At 40.7% G+C, this 19,403-nt stretch overlaps 1 protein-coding gene across 1 annotated transcript in view; it reads left to right on the top strand.

The window, feature by feature from the left end:
• The window catches only part of LOC117373734 (nephrocystin-4-like), a 272,836-nt gene that overhangs the window by 81,961 nt on the left and 171,472 nt on the right, over positions 1-19,403 (top strand). Inside the window, exons 9-10 of the mRNA XM_055223162.1 lie at positions 11,384-11,557; positions 15,990-16,125. Of these exons, the coding sequence (XP_055079137.1) occupies positions 11,384-11,557; positions 15,990-16,125 (310 nt within the window). The remainder of the gene's footprint in view (positions 1-11,383; positions 11,558-15,989; positions 16,126-19,403) is intronic.

Below are 19,403 nucleotides of genomic sequence, written 5' to 3'. Positions count from 1 at the left end.
TTTTGTGAGGAAAGGTTAATGACTTGATTTTAAATATAAGCCTTAAACCCACTTCAGTGCGATCAGGCAGGGGGAGATTGGTTATTGATCATGGTGCTGTGTCGGACTTAATGACCAAAGCTAAGATGTGGCTCTTAATTTTGCATGTTTCTAATTGAGAAGTTTCCAGAGAAGCCCACTTTCAGCCTGTGACCAAGGCCAAATGAGATAAGGTTGTTGGCTGCTCTTGTGGCTGACTGGCTGGCACACTGAGCAGTTTTTAAACTTTGATCTTAAATGTTTTACTTTTTTAACACTTGGGGATTTTCAAAGGATGGAAGTTAAGGACTCTTGGATTACAGTATTCTCTTGCACAGTGCAGTTAAATTGCCCTTCAAGAACAAATAAAGTGATATTAATTGATTGACTGAACTACCTATAGGATCTGTTTTCATGTAACGGTGAACATGAAACATCATGTCAGGGATTGCAACGTGTAAAACCAAGATGAACATGGTGGAAAAAATAGCTTCCCAAGACTAGCTAGTTTACAGCAGAATGCACATGAACATTGCTATATAGTTGTACATATGTCATACAGGGGGCCATATAGCCACAACTTCCCTGGGGTACACTAACAGATATAAGGCTGCCAATCTGTACAACCTGCCTCTTCAGCCACCACTAACTACTCACTCAACACATTCACAGTATTCGTTGTCTCCCTGAGCAAGACCCAAGGACACAACGAACGGGAAAACCTCATCACTGAGCAACCATCGCCAAAATAACCATTTATAGTCACATGCACTTGATTACTCTACTTTCTGAGTGGCTTGATTGAATCTGATTGGTCAAAGCATCACAAATCCAGTTGAGAGAAAAGCACAGACATCTTTCCTGTCCACAAATGCACAAAGCACTTCCCTCTGCACATTTTTCAAACTCATTTCCAGGTGAGGCTAAGTTCAGGCTGTGACCAAGGCAAACTGAGAACTAACTAAAGGATCTGTGTTCATGTAATTGTGAATATAACATGTCAGGGATTGCTATATGTAAAACCAAGATGAATATAGCAGAAAAAGTGGGCTTATCAAGAGTTGCCCTGTAGTAACCTAACAGAAGTGAGGCTGCTTCAGCCACCACCAACCACTCACTCAACACATTCAGGGTATGCAACAACACAACAACTGTACTCGGTCAAGTGGGGTTCAAATGGAAAGGTGGAATGACCCCACGAGAAAAAATTACTTTTGTTAAATTCAATTGAGAGAAAAGAAGATATTTTCCCACAAATGTGCAAAGTGCTACTCCCAAACAAGCCTGTATTTTTGCTAAAATAGGCTGAAGTACGTCCATCTATGTCGCCATATTTGTTTTGGTTTGTTTTGGCTCTGCCCAAACCACATTGCTGCCAAGAGATTGATTAGAACAACTGGTGACCCTGGCCCAATCACAAGAGTGAGAGCCGGGCTGGATGGATTCTTGTGGGTTTATGAATTTACAAACATTTCAAGAATTCATCTTGCTTAATTTTTGGGCAATTTTACTTATTATTGCTCTAAATGATTATTAATATTACCTTCCTAATAATAATAATAATGGCTTACACTTGTAATGCGCTTTACAGGCTACACTACAGTCATTATTCATTCATTTCCACACTTGGTGATGGTAAGCTACTATTGTAGCCACAGCTGCCCTGGGGCAGACTGACGGAAGGCTGCCAATCTGCGCCATTGGCCCCTCCGACCACCACCTATCATTCACACACACACACACCACTTTCATACTAGGCAATGTGGGTGAAGTGTCTTGCCTAAGGACACAACGATCCTCCAACCTTTGGGTTGGGGGACCATATATGTATTACACACACAAAGGTAAAGCTGTGAGACAGTCCCCTAGGAGCAGTGCTACGCTCACATATTTAAACTCCAATACAATGGTGATAACTCACTGTGACTGGACTGTTGTTGGTGGTCTCTGGATACTGGGATGCTCTAGGCCAGGGGTGCCCAATGGAGGCCCATGGACCAAACCTGGCCCTCCAAGGGTCCAATTTGGCACAAATTGGCTCTGAGATTTTAAAAAGAATATGTTTTGATTCATTTTTGTATTCAATAGACTGTCAGGAGATGGAAAGGAGACCAATCCTGTCTATTTCCTAATCTTTAAAGTCAATTTAATCATACATTTCTTTGTTCTTTTGTTTTTTATCTGCAAACTGTCATTCATTTTGGCCCTAGACTTTCATCATTTTGGCCTGCTGAAGCCATTAGGTCTCACGTACAACACTAACCCTATAATTTAGACCTCCAAAACATGTCAAATGCATGGGATGTTTGGAATAGTGTAACAGTTTCTTTTCAAATCTTTATTACTGAAAATGTTTAAAAAGGTGACACATTTCAGCATGTTTATTTGTTTGTTGTGGCAAAAAGCTATGTGAGCATCTCCCAATAGTTTTTGTGCAACCTTTTAAACATTTTTAATAATTATCATTTTTGGATTTAGCGCTCAAGTTTGAGAACACATTTAAAAATGGTGTGAAGATGGAGTATAATCAACTTTTTGGAGCTCTCTACTCATCAAAAACATGTCTGAAAAAGTTTTACATATCATCCTTTCATGTATGAGTAATCTAGCAATCTCTCCTGGGTCTTAAACAAACCCTCCTCATGGTTAGCAGTACAAAGCTCAGTCCACAAGTCTACGTCATCCATGCTCCTGCACTGCAGTTTTCCATAAGTATACAAAAGCAGGATGAAAAACAATACAACTTCACAACCTGATGTTAATGCCCCATAGAAATGTAATACCCCCTGTTTAACATATATCTGTTGTATTGACATAATATCTGAATAACATTATCGGTATTGGGATAAACCAATACTGCTGTTGAATATATGTGCTAATTTCCCGCAAATTTTCCTGGATGGGGTGTCGGCTCAGTGATATCGATTAAGACGATATCCTGGTTCGACCATTTGTTGGATGTTATAAGAATATTTCCTGGCAAATGTTGGCCTAGAATTTTTCATAAGGTTTGAACTTTTATTCATGCAAAGCTGTTCTATAATTATCTGCTGGATGAAACAGTTGAATAAGTTTTCTTACTGCAGTTGTGTTTTGATGGAAATAAAATGCCTTTTTCAGTCCCTACACTGTTAATACTGAGGCCAATGTATGTAGAAATGAAAAAGCTGAAACGGTGAATCCCTAATTATTGGGATACATTTTTGTCATGATCATCCACCCCTAACTAGAAGAGAACATTTTACAGCCATTACCTTTAAGATATAATTTTTAAATAGAACATTTATGCTAATCCTTAGCTCTTACCTCATAGACTGTAGCCTGAGTATAGACTTTGTAGATAGAACATCTTGGCACCTCACGCCCACATGTTGACATAACTCTGCGTCTGCCAGCTCCTGCGCCGTGCCTGAGAGCGCTCGGATTACGCCCCTCCCAATCCAACCATTATCCTGTTTGTTTACCACGGAGCGCCTTAGCCAATCCTCCTGCGCCTATTGTGTGTGCGTTCATATGGAGATCAGCATGGCTTAGGCCGCAAGCAGCGTTCAAGGAGCACTATTCAATCTAAGGCTTTTGTAGTCTGCATATGTTTATGTATGTCTATGATGTGACTGACAGATTTGCTAATGTACAGACTGTATGATCAGAGCGAGTGATTTGTAGATCTATATGTACAAGAGAAAGATGTAGGAGGAGAGGAGAGCAGGGTGATGGAGGTGGAGAGAGAGACTGATGGCGAAAGAGAGAAGACAAAAAAGGGACAGTGATGGGGAACATGGCCATGGGAGAGAGAGGGGAGATCGGGGGAGAGGTGGAAAGGTAAAGAACGAAACAGAGAGAAAGAGGGAAAATATGGGGAAGTAGGGATAGAGGACAGAGAAAGAGAGAAGAGGTATAGATAAAGGGAGAGAGACACGGCGATTTGTAGATCTAGGTACGACAGGGAAAGGAGAGAGGGAGAGACAGGAGAGAGAGAAAGAGGAAGAGCGTGACGTTGAGAAAGGAGAGCTAGATGGGGAAAGAGATGGAAAAGTGAGAAAGAGGAAAAAGGGACAAAGTAAGGAGGGAGAATGGGGAAAGAGAAAGAGGGGAGAGGGACTGGTTGTGATATTGTTGACAGATGTGCTAAAGTACAGACTGTATGATCAGAGTGATTTGTAGATGTATGTAAGAGTGAAAGAGGAGGGGAGAGAAGGAGGGAAAGAAAGAGACAGTAAGAAAATAAACATATGGGAGAGGAGGAGAGATGATAAAAAGGGATAGAGAAAGTAGAGAAAGGAATTGTAGATGCATATGTACGAGAGAGATAGAGAAGCAAGAGATGGGAGAGAGATGGAGAGGGATGAAAAGAGGGGAGAGAGGGATGGGGAAGGATGAAGAGAGTGATGGGGAAAGAGAGAGGACAGAAAGATGCGTTATGATGTGCAGACTGTGTGATCAGAGCGAGTGATTTGTAGATCTATATGTACTAGAGAGAGAGGGAAAGATAGAGAGAGAAAGTAAGAGGGAGAGAAATGGTGAAATGAGGAAAGAGAAAATATTTAGGGAGAGAGTAGCAGAGAGAGAGGTGTGAGAGATGGTGAAATGGGGAAAGAGGAGTAGGAGAGAGAGATTGGAAAGAGAAGTAAGTAGTAGATGTACATGAAAGAGGGGACAGAGAGAGGGGGAGGATGAGAGAGAGAGAGAGATGGGAAAGAGGAAGAGAGAGGAGAGAGAGATGTGTTTTGATGTGCTTGACAAATGTGGTAATGTATGGACCGGGTTGGGAGGATGATCAGAGATTTGTAGATCTATGCACGAAAGAGAGAGAGACTGAGGAAAGGAGGTGAGAGGGAGAGAGGAAAGAGGAAGTGAAAGAGAGATATTGTAAGAAAGGAGAAAGGTCGAGAAATTGCAAAAGGGGGACAGAGTAGGGAGAGAGAAAGTAGAGGGGGATAGAGGGAAGATATGGGAGAGCGAGATGATGAAATGAAGTAAGAGAAAATGAAGGGAGAGAGAGAGTTAGGGAGAGAGGAGAGATGGGAAAAGGGAAAGAAAGAAGAGATGAGGGAGAGAGATGTGTTCTGATGTGGTTGGCAGATGCGGTAATGTATGGACTGGGTTAGGTGGACGTTCAGAGATGAGTGATTTGTAGATCTATGGATGAGAAAGAGGGAATGAGATGTATGGGGACAGAGGAAGAGTAAAAGGGGAGAGAGATGGGGAAAGAGGAAAGGGAGATATGATTTATAGATGCATATGTGCGTGAGAAAGAGAGAGAGAGCGAGAAAGGGAAGAGATAAGGAGAGATGAAGAAAGAGGAGTGAGAGATGTGTTCTGATGTGGTCGACAGATGTGGTAATATATGGACTGCGTTGGGCGGATGATCAGAGGCGAGTAATTTGTAGATCTACGTGCAAGCGAGAGACAGACAGAGGAAAGAATGGGAGAGAGACAAACAGAGGGAAGAGAGAAGAAAGATGAGGAAAAAGAGAGGAGGGAAAAATGGCGAGAGAGGAAAAAGGGAGTGCATAATGGATAGAGAGTGTGCATCCCTGTGTTGTAATTGCAGAAAGCAGAGAGAGAGAGAGGCACAAGAGAGAAAAGAAAGAGAGACAGGGGAAGAGAGAAAGGAGAGATGGGGAGAGGATGGAGAGAGATGGGGAAAGAGGGAGATATAAGGAGAGGAAGAGACAGGGAAAGAGACAGGGGAGAGAGAGGGAGATGAAAGCGATGAGGAGTCCCCAGGGAAGAGCGCTGATTGGCTGCTGTCTGTCAGAGAGCAGAGAGGCTAATGATGGGACAGAAGACAGTTACTGAAGGAGGAGAAGAGGGGAGTGGGGGGATCGAGTGGCGATGGCAAGTGTGATAAGTGTTCTGTTCTGAGTGACGCAAGTGTCAAACGGAGAGGAAGAGAGAGAGAAGCAAAATAAGGAAAGAGAGAGAGGGGTGAAGGTGGAGAGAGACAGAGGGAGAGAAAGAGGATAGAGATGGAAAGACTTTTCTGTGGCTGACTGACTAAGTTTTTAAACTTAAAAAAATGTATATTACATATTTAAATGAATATGTGGGGATTTTGACCAGCTAAGAAGTGCAGCTTGTGCAGTTTAAGGGACAGAAATTTAGGACTATTGGATTATGTGATTTGCGCAGTTTGTTTTTCCTGTATCCATGGTGACCCTGTTTGAAGATAGCTATGCTAACCAGCTAGCACTGAAATGCTACATAATTTTTTCAACAATGCAATAGGCTTTCTAGATCAGAGGGGCTTTTCTGTTGTGTGTCCAGAGTTCGCCTGGCTCCCTCTGCAGGCTGCTGTGGTGCACTTTTGCTGAGGAACACTTTTGTCCTGAGGGCTGTTATTCACCTCAAACTGCCCCGACGAAGGAACTGTTGAGCTGCACTGAGACACTTGTTTGAGCTTTTCTAGTATTATTGTATTTTAATGCTGTGTATAAATTGTATTGATTGATTGAAAATATAGAGAGAGAAAAAGGAAAAAGAGGGGGAAGAAAGTAAGAATGAATGGAAAGACAGACATGTACTATTCATTCATCCACACTCAGTGGTGGTAGGAGACTATTGTAGCCACAGTTTCCCTGGAGCAGTCTGTCAGAAGCACGACTGTAGAATCTGTGTCAGTGCCCCCTCCGACCAACACCACATTCATACGAGACAGTGTGTGTGAAATGTTTTGCCTAAGGACACAACAACCTGGTATTCCCAGCAGTCACCTATCCAGCTACTAACTAGGCCCATCTTGCTTAGCTTCTGACACGATCAGGCATGGACAAGGGGGTTTGGCCAGAACTAAACACAGCCTTGGTCTAAACGTATTCCTCACTTTTTCCTAACACATTCCTAGAACGCTAAGTATTCAAAACATTTCTCACACTTTCCAGAGGCCAAAGTGGAGTTTGACTGTCATAGTAACAACTAATAGCATGCCAACAATGCACAGCCTTATTTCCTGGTTTACAGGTGATAGAACACCATAGTTAGATGCAGATGGCACACAGCAGTCTCATTTTGTGTGCTGCTTTTACAATACATCTGTACTTTGGGAAAACACATTTTACGTTATTATATAAACAAAAATTAGGCACAGCCCCTTTAATAAAATAATACAGAAAACTGGTTTTGACACATGTTGTCTGGTGAGTGAAGCCAGATGAAAGCTCTGCTTTCATGTCTCATTTTAGATGGAACTAAATATGAAATCTTCCAGAAAACTGAAGACACATAAAAATGTTCCCCATTATTTCTGTTATTTCTATTGTTTTCTGGAAGATACAGTAGAGGTCTTTTTTAATGTGTAATTCAAATTTTCAAACTGCCAGTTAAGGGGTAAAAAATATTTTTATAAATTAGGGATAGATCTTATTATTATATTAATATTCTTCATACTTTCTTGACTAAATCCAATCTGATTATTTTATAACACTTTTTGTAAGTGGACATTTATGTCCTTAGGGTGCTCAGTGTGACTTTTTTAAAGGGAAGCCTGGATTAGAGTGTAGTCTGTCGCAAATTCATATTACTAATTTAGTTTGTAGCTGGACCTAAAATGGCCCTTTTGGGGACAAAATTGTGACTCAAAATGGGACATTTTGAATCACAACCCCACGCTCTGCCAACTAAGATTAATTAGAAGTGAATCAAAATTGCAATTTGAATGGGGCATTAATTGATAGCACATAACATTATATCACCATGTTAGCTTTTATTGTTTTGAAAATGCTGTATTCACAAAAAACAAAATAGTAACACTTTGGTTTTTCACATTCCTCCTCCCTTTGCTCTTGATGCTGTATCACTTCCCCTCCAGACGACTATCTCTTCACAATCTCTGTGCATTTTGCTGCTCATGGCATCAGCTTTGTAAAGTAGTATAGTGTATTGCTTTATATCTTTCTTTTGTATATTTATGGACAGTTGCCATGCGGGAGTATGGGTGATGTAGCCTTATGGGCTGAACGTCGGACAGAATCTTACAGCCAAGTGTAAGGAGGGTTTGAATAAGGCCCAGGAGAGATCACTAAAATACTCAGACATGCATGCAGGGATGACATCCAAAACCTCTTCAAGCATGTTTTTGATGAGGGGACGACATTATAACATCCAAAACATTATTTTTGCAGAAATAAACAGAAATATGGTTCTTGTATTGGTTTGTCAGTTCATATTTGAGTCTTTTTGTAAATTCTTCTGGACGTGTTTAAAATGAGAACTTTGAATAGAATCCTATTATCAAAACATAAATCCCAAATCATTGAACTGTACCAGCAACCCCTCTCTCCGCTGCCCCGCCCACCCCATGCCCGCTCCTCTGCCCCGCCCTCCCCATGCCCGCTCCCCTGCTCCTCTGCCCCGCCCTCCCCATGCCCGCTCCCCTTCTCCTCTGCCAGGGCTTAACTCGTTGGCAGTTTTTTTGTGGAGTCACATTTCAATCGGCGTAAATCAGGATGAAACCAAAACAAAGCTCTGTGCGAAGAGGAGTTTAATGACTGCGGGAGATTTCAGTACTGCTCTGTCATGGTTTAGAGAGAGACCCACTGACAGCACAATCCATCACTCCTCACACATATATATAACCTCATCACATTTATGGATCTGCAGGTGCACTTCAGGTGGAACTTATGATTATCTTCAGAATAGGCTGGTTTCATGTGACATCACAACACTGTAGAATTAGTGTTTAAAGGTGCACTATGTAACTTTTTCTGCTGCAATCTGCTCGTCTCCATTAAGTTATTGTTATTGCTTTGCTTCCACAGTATGGCATTAAACTTATCCATCCCCATGAAAACAAGCCACCTATTTAACGTCTTACCTTTATGGAGCTAGTTCAGCATTGCTTGATTTTCTACTTGGATATTTCTTTGAAAAACAGTGAATCCATAATACTTCTATAGTTATGCCACTTCTGGGTCCATCAGCTGATTGAAAACGATAAACATGTTTACAATGTCCTTCTTTTTTAGCGACAACGCATCTCATGTTAGAAATTGCAGTAGTTTAAAGCTAACAAGGTCATAAGTATGAATCTATAGTTATAACTGTGGCAGAAAGTAAGTGTACAAGGAAGGTCGAGGTATGAAGCTTGGCTAAGCTAGCGTTAGTAGTGACCACAATTATACACATATACAGAGATAAACACTGGTGATCTGGTTATGCTAGATTATCACAGTTTAACTAGAAAACAAAAACAATTTCCTTTCAAAAGTGCATGTTTAAACACAAACAAGAGACAAAGCTAGAAATCAGCTGTGAAGTTTCAGGTTGGACCTGGAAGTGATATCATCCCTTAACAACTCTGTAAGCCCCTGTCGTCCACGTGTAATGATGACGTTATGTTCTAGAATATCTTGAACACAATCTATTAGTCGTGGGTGCCTCTTAATAGGTTGGGTTCTTGTGACATCACAACATTGTAACTGTCAGACTGCCGATTTGTTGACCTGGTTTATGGTTAGTATCTCTGGAATTACTGGGCTTTTCTGCATGAAACAAAAACTGGCACAAAGTTCAGTATCTTCTCTGTCAGTAGAAATAAATACAAGTGAAGTAATTTGTTCACAATAGCTTCAGAAAGTGGAGCCATTATCAACCCCAAAGACAACATTGTTGTCAAAGATTCATTTTGCAGATTTGTGGGCTTAATTCTCCAACAAATGTAGATTTAGTTTGTTGATTTATCTTTTGGATATTTCTTCCAAAAACAGTGATTTCCTCATGAACTCATATTGATACTTTGCAGCTGATGTCATCCACATTTTGTGGGGGTGTGATGATAACTGTAGAGCATGATGCTCTGTTAGACTTTATTCTGAGCTTTATTTGACTACAATCTGACCATACAGAACAGATTTAGCTGAATCTACAACAGGTGAGCTGATTTGTGTTGTTAAACAAACCCCTCTCAGACAACATTGTCACAAGCTAGCTGGTATTAGGCAACAGTTTTACAGTTAGTCACAGTCACACTTTTTGTTGAAAATCAAACACCTGAACGGGACCATAAATGCTTGTACTGATCACAGGCTTCTGAACATATGTTCTTAGAATCCATTTTGTATTTTTATTTATTTTATTTAATAGTAAAAAAGGGTTTGAATTGAAAACCACAAACCCTTTGGCAGAAAATGATAATAAAAGAGCAACTAGTGATTGCTCACAGTTAAAATGGGTCTCACTACACCACATATTGTTGCGTCCAAAGGCTGAAACTTCAGAAGAGCAAGGAACGCCACCTATTACAGTACTGAGCCAGTATGAAAGAAAGAGGTCAAGGCGCCTCAAGCACCTGCCTCTCTTGCCTACAGCTACCAATGCCTGTGAACATTCTACTGTTCTAGCATTACTGATCACAATAGCTATAATTATCGGTGCAATGTGATTTGGGGTGAAAGAATTGAAGGATCCCAAAAAAGTAAGATAGGTAAGTGTTACAACCCAGCTCGTGTGGGGAAGGGCAGTAAGAAAAAAAATCCAAGATGGAAAAATGGTAAAAATAAGAGGTAATTTAATTACCAGGAATGTAAGGGCGAACTAAACAAAAGGGAAATAAACATATATAAACAAAGGGTTCCTTGCAAGGATTTAAACCAAAAAAACAAAACAAAAGTAAAGTAACACGAATTTTACAATGACAAAATCTTACAAACAGACAAACACTGTCAGTACTGACAATCGAAGAGTGTCGTAAAACAAAGCCACTACCCCTGTAGTGACTGAGCTAAAGAGACCACATACACTCCAGGCCAGCAACCCCGAGCAGGTGTCCTCAATCTTCTTAAATGGGGAGGGAAGTGGCTGAAAGTGGGCAAGGCTGAAAGACGGTCCTCCAATCACAGCCCAGGGATCCAGCAGCCATGTTTTAAAGGGAAAAACAAGAAGACTTGGGAACACACAGACAAATCCAAACAACAAAAAATGACTTAAGGCCCAGGGCCGTAATAGTAAGTAACCCATCTGATTCCTTGATTGTTCACTATCCAAATGAACAGTTCTGTGCTGGGTGGGTTAGGTCCTCGGTGATGCTGGCATGAGCGATACGGCAAAAATGAATATCTCAGTTTTCTTGCAAACAGATCATGATTCCATCACACTTCATCCACACATTGTATTTTTTAGTTGTCTTTAAGTAGTAAATAAAATGTGCTTCTTCTGAGATTTCACGTTTCACTGTGATTAAATCTTCTATGGGTGAGTTTTACGAAAAGTGGATGGGGAAATGTGTCTGTGTTTGACCATGCAATTGCATAAAACATATAATATTTTATATGATGATAAATGAGATCACAATTCATTTATCATCATATAACCCAGCCCTACATATGTACAAATTACCCTCTCTATATTGCTTATTTTGTCTCCACAGCTGTCGGCCACCGCCTCCGGTCGAGCGGCCTTCCTCCAGTCCCTGCGCTGGGGGGAGTGGAGCCCCTTTCACCCCTCCTCGGAGCTCAGAGAGGGGGAGATCCGACTGGCTCTGCAGGGAGGAGCGAAGCCCAACCCCCACAATGTGATGGTCTACAGGGCACATTCAGACCAGGTAACATAAGTGTCCTCCATGTGTCCCCAGTGTATCCTCCAGCTGTCTTTTAAATGTCCTCAAAGTATCCAAGTAAGTTGTATTTGGAGTGATTTGTGCATGTTTGAACCATATTACCAATCAATTTGCGTTTTCACCAGCACTGATATACGCCCCTGCTCTGTACTTACTTTGTCCTCCAATTTAATTTCCTTAATGTGTGATACTCATAGGATTTGTCACCGTTGCGCAATCATTTTGGTACAAATGGAAAAAAAATCTGCTACTCTCTAGTGTGATGTGCAGCTATCCGTAGGAGGTGCTAACAGCTGCACAGCTCTTTGTTGTGACGTCGTTTACGATGATGGCGGTTAACGTGGAAGTCAGCAGATTTGTTTCCTAAGTTGTTTTAGATGTAATTGGCACACTTTAAATTGCAATATTCAATATAATGATCCATAGGTGTCATGGTTTATAACTATAGCAGACATCAGCTCAGTATATCCTCTTTAAATTATTTTGATGGATATAAACAAGCTACTGAAATTATACTAAAATGTTCTCAATTCAGAAAATGTTCTTTTCTCATGATGATCCAGTTGCAGCATACTCTACGATTCTCTGTAGTAAAGATATTGAAATGACCTTGAGAAACCACTCCACAAGTGTTCAGTCTAGATAGCTCACTTCCTTTTACCACCAAATCTCTATGAAAGTCTTAAGTATGAAAGTGTTAGAGCAATGAAAGAGTATTACATCTCTGCCTTATAAGACTCCATTCACAAAATACAATAATGCTGCAAACGGTCAAATGAGCCCAAAGCCGTCTGAAAACTATCACATTTTCAGACCCAAAATGAGCTTTGCTGCCTACATTAGTGTCACTGTGATGCTAAAAGTTCAAACTCTTTTTCAATACTTGGGGAAAAAGCTGGAAACTCAATACCGTTTATGACACTTAATGAGGGGATATTTTACTTCTATGGCGTATTAACTGCTAACACATAAGATATTTAGATCATGTTAAATTTGTATGGTTTTGAAAATGCCCCTCCCTCTAAGTTACTCCCCCTTCACAATGCTATCACAACACAATCTTCTTGCATTTCACTAATGAAACTACTGCACATTGCATCAGGTTTGTGAAGTTGTGCATTGTTTTGTTTCCTGCTTCAGTATATTTTTGGAGGTGTGCCGTGTGGAGGCAGGAAAGACGTAGGCTTGTGGGCTGAGCATTGGACAGAATCTTACAGCTGAGGTATGTTCGTATTGTGCCAGGGAGAGATCTCTAAAGCCTTTTCAGGAATATTTTTCACGAGGGCGTGTTATAACATGGTAGAAAGCTCCAAAAAGTCAATTTTGCATAATATCCTCCTAAAATACAGTTTCGTTTTTTGGGTTTTTTTTGTTTTTTTTTAAATAATATGATGCTATTTCTGGAGAATTACAGAGGCAGGTATTGTTTAAAGAAAGTTACTTGGCAGAGTCACCACAAATTAATGTACAAAATAGCACGTTTAAATGTAAGGAAGACTGGTTTACAGGATTTATTAATATTATAAATAAATGTACACATTAATCTATGCATGTAAACGCATTTATTTACACATATATTTGTATTCACCATTCAATTTATTATTTATTTCCAGTTATGCCATTGGTCTTCCAAAGAAAAGTTGCTTTGAAGACCTTTAAGTACTGGTACCAAAAGCTAGAAACAGGAAAGGTACACATCCCTTTATTCCTCGAACAAGTGGCCAAACTAGCTCTGGAAAAACGACTATTAAGAGCATCAATACCTGCTCAAGTGAGTATCTATTTGAGGTACTAGATGAAGTTTTGATTAGTCTCAAGGCATAAAATTTTTACAATATTTTTTAAACCCCATAGTGTTAGTGGCACAGTGTGTCTAGCTAGCATGCTTGCCTCAAGAAGGTTCTGGATTCGATTCTCAGCTGCCCAGGTTTTTCTGGGTAGAGTTTTCTTATTTCTCCTAGAAACCAGAACTAGAACCAGGAAGTACAAGCACATAAGTGTTGTGTTCAGGACTGGCTCCTGTAGCTCAAAGAATAGACTTTAAAGCAGCTCTGCTTGTGAACAAGTGTCTCCATGGCTTAGCACCAAAGTACATCTCCGCCATGTTAGTGCCATATAATAATAATAATAATAATAATAATAATACATTTTATTTATATAGCGCTTTTCAGGACACTCAAAGTCGCTTCACAATACATACAAGAATAAAATATCACAAAATTTACAACATAAAATCAAACATTAAAAGCGATTTTGAACAGGTGAGTTTTGAGTTCTTTCTTGAAGGTGGGGAGGTCAGAGCAGTCACGGAGGGGTTTAGGTAGTGAGTTCCAGAGGGTGGGGGCAGCGATGGAGAAGGCTCTGTCCCCCCAGGTTCAGAGCTTGGTCCCACAGGGCAGGGACAGGAGGTTGGAGCTGGAGGAGCGGAGGGAGCGAGATGGAGTGTGGTGGTGGAGCAGGTCTGTGAGGTAAGGAGGGGCCAGGTTGTGGAGAGCTTTGAATGTGATAAGAAGGATTTTGAAGTGGATGCGCTGAGGGACGGGGAGCCAGTGTAGCTTGTGGAGGACAGGAGTGATGTGTTCACGTGAGCGGGTGTGGGTGAGGAGCCGGGCAGCGGAGTTCTGAATGTACTGTAGTCTATTGAGGGTTTTGGATGGTGTACCGTAGAGGATGCTATTGCAGTAGTCGATTCTGGATGTGATGAATGCGTGGATGAGAGTTTCAGCGGCAGAGAAGGTGAGTGATGGGCGGAGACGAGCTATGTTTTTGAGGTGAAAGAATGCAGTCCGGGTTATGTGCTTGACGTGGGGTACAAATGAAAGAGTGGGGTCGAGGAGCACACCGAGGTTACGGATGAGTGAGGATGGAGAGAGTGTGGTGTTGTCAAAGTGGAGGGTGAAGTGTTGTGAGGATTTGGAGATGTTGTGTGGACCGATGATGATGAAGTCTGTTTTGTCGCTGTTAAGTTTGAGGAAGTTGTGATTCATCCAGTTTTTGATGTCTGTTAGGCAGTGGGTGAGAGTGGAGTGGATTGTGGGGTTGATGGATGTTGTGGAGATGTAAAGTTGGATGTCGTCAGCGTAGCAGTGAAAACTGAGACCGTGACGACGAATGATGTTGCCGAGGGGGAGGATGTAGAGAATGAAGAGGAGAGGACCAAGCACCGAACCTTGGGGGACTCCCTGCTGCAGGGGGGCTATGGAAGAGGAGCAATGGTTAAAGTGAATGAACTGTTGCCGGTTTGTGAGGTAGGACTGGAGCCAGAGGAGAGCAGAGCCGGTGATGCTGAGTGAGTTTTTGAGGCGGGACAGGAGGATGGAGTGGCTGATTGTGTCGAAGGCTGCAGTGAGGTCCAAGAGGATGAGGATGGAGAGGTGGCCAGAGTCGGAGGAGAGGAGGAGATCATTTTTGGGAGATCATATGAACCATCTCCCACTCTGAGGACTTCAGGGACCAGCCTCCTGCTGGTGCCCAGAGTCAGGACTAAACATGGGGAAATCAGCGTTTAAGTTTTATGCAGTTTAAACCTGGAACAGTCTTCCTGAAGATGTGAGACAGGCCTCTACTTTGACAATGTTTAAATCCAGGCTCAAAACAGTTCTGTTTAGCTGTGCATATGACTGAAAGGTTTTTATTCTGCACTCTTCTGTTTTAATGTTAACTTTCTGATGATTATTTGTGATTATTTATGCTTTGATTTATGTGATTTTAATGTCCTTCTTATTCTGTAAAGCACTTTGAATTACTTTGTATACGCCTCCTTGAGTCTGGGTGGGTTGACCTTCAGGCACACCGGTTTCCCCTATCAAGCCAAAACATGCACAAGAGGTCTAATCCTCCAAGTAAGGTAGTCCTGACCAAGATTAGCTCAAGATCATGAGTCTCACTGCAGCTCTCTGCTCCTGACAGGTTGCCCCCGCGGCATTGAATAATGGGCAAAATGCAGAGGACAAATTTCCCTACAGGGACAATAAAGTGTACCTTGAATCTAATGTTGTTAAAGAAGATGTATTGTGCCTGTCTGCTACATAGTTATAACATAATGATCCATGGGTGTCATAGATTATAATTTGCACATGTTAAAGCTGTTGGCCCATCCTGTGGATAGCTGCACATCACAATAGTGAGCTGCAGATTTTTTACATGAAGCTGCCGATTTAAAATAAGATTGGAGAGCAAAGTAAGTACAGAGCAGTGGGTGTGTACTGGTTGCGGTAAAAACAAGAGTTGGTCGACAATATGGCATCTTGAAAATATGTGATTAAAGACTGCTCAAACATGCACAAATCACTCCAAATACAACTTGGTAAGGATAAATGAGAAGAGGAAACCGCTCTAACATGGTTAAAACCTCTGAAAAGTTGATTTTGCAGAATAGGTCTGCCCTAAATAACCTGTGTCATGTGATATCCTGCAGGAGTCAGTGGAGAAGGACATCCTGAGCTTCCATCTTTCCTCTAGTTTGGACAGAAGGTCTCCAACCTCAGGAACATATGTGACAGCTCAGGAGAAGACCCCCCGCTCCAAGCGGAAGACCTCAACCCCAGCTCACGGTAACACATGGATAACCACACCTCCATACCAATTCTCTCAGGCATTCAGATGATTTTTACAGAATACAAAGGGGAAACTCCATAGCCTGTATAAAGAAGTAGAGTTAGTGAAGTGAGTGTGACATCACTCCTAGCATTCAGCTCCAGCCAAATGAAGCTTATTGAGGCTAGAAGTTACAGGAGTGAATTTGGAGTATCATACCAAGCAAAGAGCCAGTCTGGAGGGGGGCTGTGGAAGGTGACACCCCTTCGCTTAGCAACACTGTGAATCAAACCTATTGTTAAGGCTAGTGGGAGCAATCTCGAAGAAAGAAGGCACTGGATTTGTTTGTTATTAATGTTCATATATTGATTTACAGACAAAATAATAAAATAAAAAACCCAAATGACGAGCTTGACAGTAGCAGTTACAGAGAGGGGAGTAAAGGTTTTTCAATATAAAGTGAATTGGAGCCAGAGTTGGTGGAGCTAGAAGTGTGCCCAAGCTCACTTCCTATTTGGAATCACGGCGACTAGCAGATTAGCCATGTCCATTTATATATACAGTCTAAACTCCAGTGTTCCTCCAATGAAGGTTCCTTATAAACATTTAAAGAAGTATTATTTGTAAAATTTAGAAATATAGGCTATGCAAAGTTTTTATTTTATTTTGTTTTGATTTATTATTATTATTTTTTTATTTGTGTTTTTTATTTTTTTAGGCTATGCAAACCCTTATGGGATTGTTAAGTGTGTCATCACAGTTTGTTTTGTTTATTGTTAAGGGGTCCAATGACATTCCATTGTATTGGCCAAAATCAATATATCATAGCATTGACTTGACTTGTCCGGTTTGCATCGTATGACTCCGGTGACAGTTCACAGCTTAGGGTAGTTCAATGAACATAACTAATAACAGAAACTGTTGACTGTAAACAATTAGGGTGTGTTAGTTTCAGTGTAGCTATCTCCTCCCTTTAGACTAAAGTAAGGCAGTGGTTTTCAAGAACCCTGTCAGAACATATTAAAATTTTTGTTCAGTTGACAGAATTCAATTTTCTTTTGCAAATAGTTATATGCTTCGAAAATTCAAATGCTCAGCAGTATTCTTTAATGTGACAGCTGTCAGTGGTCATGCTCTTTATATTGGTCAGCCTCCTCCACACTGCTCACTGAGACCTCTTGGCCCTCAGCCGACTCCTTTTTACCTTAAGACCTTGCTGCAGTCTTGCTGCAGTTTCTGTGTTGCTGTGTTCCTGACGTTTGTAGAGGAGAGCAGATTGTGTTTGATGCTGTTCACATGTGTGTATTCTGAGTGATGAGATGAAACATGTCCACAAATGTCTGTATTTAAGTGCTCTGATTGCCTTTTCATGTTAGAAGTCAGAAGATGTTTCTCAAACCTGGCCATTTCATTCTTTCAAGTGAACATTGGTGAGCCTTCTGAACTAGCACACAGCAGATATGGTGGAGGGATATTAAAGTGAAACTAAATACTAAACCAATTTTTTTTACTATTGAACTGTGTATATGATGTTTTAATAGTATTATCATCTGTATCTAGTCATTTTTCAGACTATATGTCTCTCCAGAATATAAGTCACACCAGCGAAAAATGCACAAGAACAGACATTTTACCTTGAAAAGGTAAGTTATAATAATAACAATAAAATAGAGAACAACAGGCTGAATAACAGTACGACATGCTTACGTAACACATAGACAACGAACAGTCTGGTATGTTTATGTAAGGCATTAACAGTTATCGCTAACGTAACATATGCCCACTTGACCACAAACACGACAGGCATAGAGTTCTTTTCACTGATGTTTACTGTGGTCTCACTTCTTCATCACAGTTCACACCATAAAACTAGCAAACACATGAAATATAACAGAAGCTCTGGCTCATATTACATATACTCACAAAACTGCACATAAAAGTATGGGAAATATACATCCCACTTTGGCCTGCTAGTAAACAAACGAGTGAACCCAAGACTTTATATTTTACTTTTTAGTTGTTTCTTAAATTGTGCTCTGTTCGGTAAGATTTCACATTAGCCTAAAAGGCTGAACAACAGAAAGTAGTTTTCACGACCTTAAACTAGACTTATGATAAACCAAACATTTACAATATTGTTCCAGTTTGGTAGGAAATTATGAGTTTACGCTTGATAGGTACAATATGTTGTAAGATCCTGGACAGTCAGTGTGACCAGTGTTCTGAGATAAAACATCAAATGCTGCCAACTGAATTAACAGCAGTGCAGGTCACAACACAAGTCACAACTGAGCCTTGCACCAAGAAATCGCGCCAAAAAATGGCCCACACTCACATTGTAGAGATTGGGTTTTAACATCTGTGCCAAGTGCCAAAAGCGCTGTGTATTTTCTTACCGGAAACAGAAGAGTTGAAGAAACAGTGTCTCACAGTCAAAGTGTTGTGGCAGATGGATCAGACCTAGACAACTGAGGGTTTAAACGGACATCTCAAAGTGTTGTGCTTAATAATTTCCACAGTCAGTCACAGTCTGCAGCATCCGCGTATAAAGTTGAAGCCAAATACATAATATGAAGCAAACACAGCCAAAAAACTCCTCCTCGGCTTTGGTAAAAGCATAATTCTCAATTAAAAACATCCATGTGAAGCGCGTGTGCAAAAAGATACAGCCAAATGAGTCCACGTAAAGCACCATAATCAAACCAAAGGTGTGCATCCTTCACTCAGGAATCCGTAGAGTAAAATTTTGTCTTGCATGTGCAACGTGTCAATGTCAGCTCCAGCTGGAAAATAGTAGTGTAATAATAGCATAACATAGTTATTGAATTTCTGATTAGGTATCGTTACAGCTCCCTTCAAAGGATAGTTCTAAATTCCATCGATTTATTGTCCCCCCCTCTAGACCAAACTGGGAGTTTCACCCCTGGTTTCAAATGAAAAATGATCACCTTTATGGTCTTATAAACATTGGGGAAATAAACAAAGGAAAATTAAATATGGAATGTATAAAAGAAATTAGTGGACACACCTTGGATTAACACGCCCCTTTGGTCACATTATTTTCAGTCTTTTCTAGGGGTACCATAATTTTTGTCCAGGTCTGTTTCATGAGTTCATTTTTAAAAAATAATTCTGTTGAAGCATGGTTGAAAAAGAGATGTCTGACTTTCATTGGTTAAATTTCATAGAATTTTTATTTATTATAACTTTTGTCAGATTCAAGTTATTTCTGTGACAACTGTGAGTTTTTCTTTCATTAACCGACTGGTACCAACAAATTTGTTCAAATTTGTAT

This window comes from Periophthalmus magnuspinnatus, chromosome 7, assembly GCF_009829125.3.
Source record: "Periophthalmus magnuspinnatus isolate fPerMag1 chromosome 7, fPerMag1.2.pri, whole genome shotgun sequence".
NCBI classification, from domain to species: Eukaryota; Metazoa; Chordata; class Actinopteri; order Gobiiformes; family Gobiidae; genus Periophthalmus; species Periophthalmus magnuspinnatus.
The sequence above is the reverse complement of the archived record's forward strand: the minus strand, read 5'-3'. Positions and strand labels throughout refer to the sequence as shown.